Source organism: Arachis hypogaea, chromosome 4 (assembly GCF_003086295.3).
Source record: "Arachis hypogaea cultivar Tifrunner chromosome 4, arahy.Tifrunner.gnm2.J5K5, whole genome shotgun sequence".
Classification (NCBI taxonomy): Eukaryota; Viridiplantae; Streptophyta; class Magnoliopsida; order Fabales; family Fabaceae; genus Arachis; species Arachis hypogaea.
In genome coordinates, this window is record NC_092039.1 from 119,636,341 (window position 1) to 119,642,340 (window position 6,000).

At 43.2% G+C, this 6,000-nt stretch overlaps 3 protein-coding genes across 3 annotated transcripts; 1 reads left to right on the forward strand and 2 right to left on the reverse strand.

The window, feature by feature from the left end:
* Window positions 1–1,318: 1,318 nt before the first annotated feature.
* On the reverse strand, window positions 1,319–2,651 carry LOC112795319 (sucrose transport protein SUC2-like). Its single transcript, XM_025837255.1, has 4 exons — window positions 2,428–2,651; window positions 1,952–2,223; window positions 1,668–1,864; window positions 1,319–1,519 (listed from the first exon to the last, which is right to left on the reverse strand). The coding sequence occupies exons 1-4, from the start codon at window positions 2,649–2,651 to the stop codon at window positions 1,319–1,321; spliced, it is 894 nt and encodes a 297-aa protein (XP_025693040.1).
* Window positions 2,652–3,000: 349 nt separating this feature from the next.
* LOC140184246 (sucrose transport protein SUC1-like) lies at window positions 3,001–3,480 on the forward strand. Its single transcript, XM_072234559.1, has one exon. It carries the CDS (start codon window positions 3,001–3,003, stop codon window positions 3,478–3,480), a length of 480 nt encoding a protein of 159 aa, XP_072090660.1.
* A 63-nt stretch (window positions 3,481–3,543) lies between these two features.
* On the reverse strand, window positions 3,544–4,056 carry LOC112795320 (putative sucrose transport protein SUC6). The gene has a single exon (XM_025837256.1). It carries the CDS (start codon window positions 4,054–4,056, stop codon window positions 3,544–3,546), a length of 513 nt encoding a protein of 170 aa, XP_025693041.1.
* Between the last annotated feature and the right edge of the window lie 1,944 nt (window positions 4,057–6,000).

Sequence of the window (6,000 nt, forward strand, 5' to 3'; positions counted from 1 at the left end):
ATGCTTCCCACCGAATACCTCAATCTCCATCCAATAAGAGTTAAACTCGGTGAACTCATGCCTATCAAAGAAGAAGGTATGTAACTGGGCACAAAGAAGAGAGTTTGGAGGGAGGTAGAAGGGATCAGACACAAAGAGAAAGGTATTAGAAAGTGGGCACAAAGAGAAAGCTTTGGAGGGAGGTAATCCTTGGCTGGGCAAGGGGTAGGTTAAAATAAGAGTTTTTTTAACTAAAGCTTTGTTTGAAGAAGAAGAAGAAAAAGAAGGAGATGAAGCTGATGATGATTGATGAAGAAGACGAAGATGAAGAAATAGAGTAAAGAGAAGAAGCAGCACTGAAGCAGAGAGCGTAAGGAGAAGTTTCACTTTTTTTTCTTTTTTTTGGTATATTGTAACTTCGTGGAGTAAGATGAGAAGCAAAACAGAAGTTTCACTTTTTTTTTCGTATATTGTAACTTCGTAGAGTAAGATGAGAAGCAAAACAGAAGTTTTACTTTTTTTTCTTTTTTTTAATCCGTATATTGTAACTTCGTGGAGTAAGTTGAGAAGCAAAACACACGGTTAGAAATTGTCTAGTCAAATTCGTAATCTTTAAAGGGCCAAGTTGATGGAAAACTTTTTTATTGGTTATGGCTTATTCTCTAAACAAATTATATTCTACTTTAGTTTTTTTTAAAAGTGGATGTCATCCTATTTTAATATAATATTATTTGTAGTGTATAATTTAGGGTGAGTGTCATACCTTTTCCTGCACCACTCTCGTTTGAGCCACACTAGTTTGAGTAGAAGGATGCTAGTGCTGACGGGACACTAAATGTTATCTGAAATCCAAATAAGAGTACGATTAATATGTCTAAAATGGTTAATTTTATTGAGGTCAAAATGAATAATTATTTAAGATAAGAACATATACTAATATATTCTTATCTTATATCTGATACTAATAGAAAGATATTATTAATTACCCCAATAGAAATGCCCAGAACTCCAAAAAAGCAGAAGACCAAAGCCAGAATGCCGCTGGAGGGTATTAAATCATTGCTCTCCGCCATTTGTCTTTTGCTAACTTGCTTATCTAAAACGTCATGGCCAAGCCACCAGCAAGTATAAAATTTTCAGCTGCCGAAAGGTTCTTCGCACAACCAAATGCTCGCCCAATGGGCTGTACAGCCAAGCAGATAACACCCGCAACCACCCAAGTTAGTATAAGACCCTGAGTTCCATACCGGTAGCCTGGGTTATATAATGGTCTTGCACTAGAGTTAAGCTCTCTATGCTTCGCATCGAATACCTCGCTCTCCATCCAATCAAAGATGTACTAGAAGAACCCGTACAAGGCCACCCAGTTGAATAACTCAGCCGCCATCAGGCATAACATGGGTTTATTCAGCCTCTTCATGGTCCGAAATATTTCTCGGAAGTATTTAACTAGTGCACATCTACCATCTTCCTCTTTCCTCTCACTTGACTCCTCCTCAGGTAATGCTGGCTTGTTTTGGACGCAGAACACAGCTACAGCCTTCGATAACAGTAGAAGAAGGATTGAGAAAATTGATATCCTTTTCATATTTCCACAGAACTTAACATGCTTTTGTCACGGTGAATGCCAACATAACATCGACTCAACTAAATAAGGCGTCCAAGTAACCCAGTTCGTTTCCAATTGCCATGAAGAATGAGAAGAACTGGTATGCCAGTTTGATCTTTGGTTGGTCTCTGCTGGCAAGATCATCAAGGAAGTCTCTGCAGCGGGCATCGATCATGCTGATCGAAATCTCCAACATCCATAATCCGATACCAAAAATGATTAAGGCATGATGCTGAGTATACTCGGAGAGGTTGTCTCCAAAGGCGTACCCAATATCTTTGGCGAATTAAATTGTCAAAAAAGCTATAGTGGCACCAACGGCACCCGCAAACATAAAAGGACGGTGCCGCAGCCCAAGTTTACATGTGTTGCCGTAATAACTAAGTAAGGGATGAAAAACAGAGCTAGAAATGGCGCCGACGAGCCACACCAAAGAGGTCCATTTATCCGGCATTCCGAACTCCACGTAGATTGGTATTAGCCGTGCTATCTGAACAGCATTGACAAGGTGGATCTCGATAGCTATGGAGGCCACCAAAACCAGCTTCCACACTGAGACTGGCTCCGCTGGTGTGGTGCCTGATTCTATCGATGAATTCGGTAAACTCATGGCTATCAAAGAAGAAGGTATGTAACTGGGCACAAAGAAGAGAGTTTGGAGGGACATAGAAGGTATCGGGCACAAAGAGAAAGGTATTAGAAAGTGGGCACAAAGAAGAAGCTTTGGAGGGAGGTAGTCTTCAGCTGGGCAATGTGTCAGTTAATATAAGAGTTTGTTTAACTAAAGCTTTGGTTGAAGAAAAAGGTGATGAAGATGATGATGCTTTATTTTAACCCACCTCTCGCCCAGCCGAGGACTACCACCCTCCAAAGCATCTCCTCTTTTTGCCCTCTTTCTAATACCTTCCCCTTTGTGGGTGATACCTTCTACCTCCCTCCAAACTCTCCTCATTATGCCCGGTTTCATACCTTCTTCTTTGATAGCCATGAGTTCGTCGACAGAATCAGGCTCTACACCGGCGGAGCCAATCTCAGTGTGGAAGCTAGTTTTGGTTGCCTCCATCGCTGTCGGATCCACCTTGTCGACGCTGTCCAGATAGCATAGCTAATACCAATCTATGTGGAGTTTGGAATACCGGATAAATGGACCTCTTTCATGTGGCTTGTTGGTGTTGTTTCTGGCTCTATTTTTCATCCCTTACTTAGCTATTGAAGCAACACCTGTAAACTCGGGTGGCGGCAATGTCCTTTTATGTTTGCGGGTGCCGTTGGTGCCACCATAGCTTTTTTTGACAATTGGATTCGCCAAAGACGTTAGGTACGCCTTTGGAGATAACCTCTCCGAGTATACTCAGCATTGCGCCTTAATCATTTTTGGGATCGGATTATGGATGTTGGAGATTTCGATCAACATGAACGATGGTCGCTGCAGATACTTCCTTGATGATCTTGCCAGCAGAGACCAACCAAAGATAAGACTGGCATACCAGTTCTTCTCATTTTTCATGGTAGTCAAAAATGAATTGGGTTACTTGGCCGTCTTATTTAGTAGATTTGATGTCATGTTGGCAATCACCGTGACAAAAGCATGTGATAGGTTCGACGCAAATGTGAAAAGCGTATCAATTTTCTTAATTCTTCTTCTACCGTTATTGATGGCCATGGCTGTGTTCTGCGTCCAAAACAAGCCAGCATTACCTGAGAAGGAGTCAAGTGAGAGAGAAGAGGAAGATGACAGATGTGCACTAGTTAAATGCTTCCAAGAGATGTTTCGGATCTTGAAGAGGCTAAATAAAACCCAACATGTTATTCAGCCTCTTCATGGTCCGAAACATTTCTCGGAAGCATTTAACTTGTGCGCATATGTCATCTTTTTCTTCCCTCTCACTTGATTCATCCTCATGTAATGCTGGCTTGTTCTGGAAGCAGAACACAGCCACGGGAAGAAGAAGGATTTAAAAAATTGATATGCTTTTCACATTTTCACAGAACCTATCACATGCTTTTGTCATGGTGAATGGCAATATAACATCGAATATACTAAATAAGACGGTCAAGTAACCCACTTCGTTTCCGACTGACATGAAGAATGAGAGGAACTGGTATGCCAGTCTGATCTTTGGTTGGTCTCTACTGGCAAGATCATCAAGGAAGTCTCTGCAGCGGGCATCGATTATGTTGATCGAAATCTCCAACATCCATAATCTGATCCCAAAAATGATTAAGGTGCGATTCTTAGTATACTCGGAGAGGTTGTCTCCAAAGGCGTACCCAATGTCTTTGGCGAATCCAATTGTCAAAAAAGCTATGGTGGCACCAACGGCACCCGCAAACATAAAACGACGTTGCCGCCACCCGAATTTACAGGTGTTGTTGTAATATCTAACTATGGGATGGAAAACAGAGCTAGAAACGGCGCCGACGAGCCATACCAAAGAGGTCCATTTATCCGGTATTTCGAACTCCATATAGATTGGTATTAGCCATGCTATTTAGACAGCGTTGACAAGGTGGATCCCGACAGCGATGGTGGCCACCAAAACCAGCTTCCACACTGAGATTGGCTCCGTCGGTGTGGAGCATGATTCTGTCAGTGAACTCATGGCTATCAAAGAAGAAGGTAAGTAACTGGGCACCAAGAAGAGAGTTTGGAGGGAGGTAGATTCTATCGGGCACAAAGATGAAGGTATTAAAAAGTGGGCACAAAAAGGAAAAACTTTAGAGGGAGGTAGTCCTCGGCTGGGCAAGAGGTGGTTTAAAATAAGAGTTTGTTTAACTAAAGCTTTGGTTGAAGAAAAAGGTGATGAAGATGATGATGATTTATTTTAACGCACCTCTTGCCCAGCCGAGGACTACCACCCTCCAAAGCTTTTCCTCTTTCTGCCCACTTTCTAATACCTTCCTCTTTGTACCCGATACCTTCTACCTCCCTCCAAACTCTCTTCTTTGTGCCCAGTTACTGTTCCGAGGGTTACATGAAATTGTAGGTCGATCTCGGACGAGATCTTTTGTACTGGTCGGAGATGACGGGTCCGATTTGTGTGTGGCGGCCGGAGCTGTCGTGTCCGACTTGTTGGACTCGCAATGCTGCTGATCCTTTGTCACCAGTGGGTGGTGGTACCTGCAAGGGACTCCGATGCTTAAGTTAGCAAGGGTATTAAGCATGTTTTTAGTAGAATCAGAGTATGAGTTATCTCTGGGTGCTCTAGTGTATTTATAATGGTGTAGAGCGACTTTCTTAAATAAGGTAAGTTAGTTATCTTATCTTATCTTTATCTTATCTTCGAGCGAGGTCGTCTTATCTTCAAGGGAACCACCCTTATCTCTATAGGTTTTGGGCTGCCCTTGGATCTGGGTCGTGTTCCTCTGTTTGGGCCCTTTATTGGGCTTTCCTGGCAGTTTGGCCGAGCTCTTTGAGAAGAGGTCGGGTAGTTTGATCTGAAGATGTCGGTCGCCTCGTTGCTAATCATCCTAGGTCAGACAGCTGGACCCAGGGTATGAACAGTGCCCCTGCTCGAGCTCGGTCTTTTTTGAGGTCGAGTCTTAGTTTTAGGACTTCGATCCTTCTCTGGTGAAGCCGAACTCGAGCATTTTGTCAACTTCTTCTATGTAGAGTTCTCCTTTGAATGCGGAACGTTTCCGTTTGAATTTTATTCTTTTGAAAATGCGCTTCCCCTTGCTTTAGGAATGTGCGAAGGTTTAATAACCTCATTAATTCTTTTTAATGCTCCGTTTCTTTGTTCTTTTTGAACTTTTCACAAAACAGCTTCTCTTTTCTGTTTCGTAACTTCCCCTTTTCTTTCTCACTTTCTGTTTTCGCCTGATGTTTCGAGGGTTACCTGAAACTGTAGGTCGATCTTGGTCGAGATCTTCTGTGTCGGTCAGAGCCGACGTGTCCGGCAGGTGTATATCGGCCGGAGCTGGTGTGTCCGACTTGTGGAACTGAAAGTGCTGCTGATCCTTCGTCCCCGGAGGGTGGGGGGTACCTGCAAGGGACTCCGATGCTTAAGTTAGCAAGGGTATTAAGCAGGTATTGAGTAGGATCAGAATATGAGTTATACCTGGGTGCTCCAAGGTATTTATAATGGTGAGATGTGGCCTCCTGTGGATAAGATAAGTTATCTTATCTTATCTTTATCTTATCTTCAAGTGAGGTCATCTTATCTTCAAGGGAGCCGCCCTTCTCTTGTAGGCTTGGGCTGCCTTAGGATCTGGGGCGTGTTCCTCTATTTGGGACCTTTGTTTGGGTTTTCTCGTGACTTGGCCGAGCTCTTTGAGAAGAGGTCGGATTGTCCTGACCTGAAGAGGTCGGTCGCTTTGTCTGTAGATCATCCCGGGTCGGACAACTCGACCCAGGATATGAACAGTGCCCCTGCTTGAGCTCGGTCTTCTTTTTGAGGTCGAGTCCTTGA

Coding starts and splice junctions, on each gene's coding strand:
- LOC112795320 (XM_025837256.1), bottom strand. CDS start 4,056: ATGGAGTTCGAAATACCGGATAAATGGACCTCTTTGGTATGGCTCGTC.
- LOC140184246 (XM_072234559.1), top strand. CDS start 3,001: ATGAACGATGGTCGCTGCAGATACTTCCTTGATGATCTTGCCAGCAGA.
- LOC112795319 (XM_025837255.1), bottom strand. CDS start 2,651: ATGGAGGCAACCAAAACTAGCTTCCACACTGAGATTGGCTCCGCCGGT. Junction 2,224..2,427: donor AGTCCTCGGCTGGGCGAGAG/GTGGGTTAAAAT, acceptor CTTTGTGCCCAG/TTACATACCTTCTTCTTTGA. Junction 1,865..1,951: donor TAGTTATTACGGCAACACAT/GTAAACTTGGGC, acceptor AATTCGCCAAAG/ATATTGGGTACGCCTTTGGA.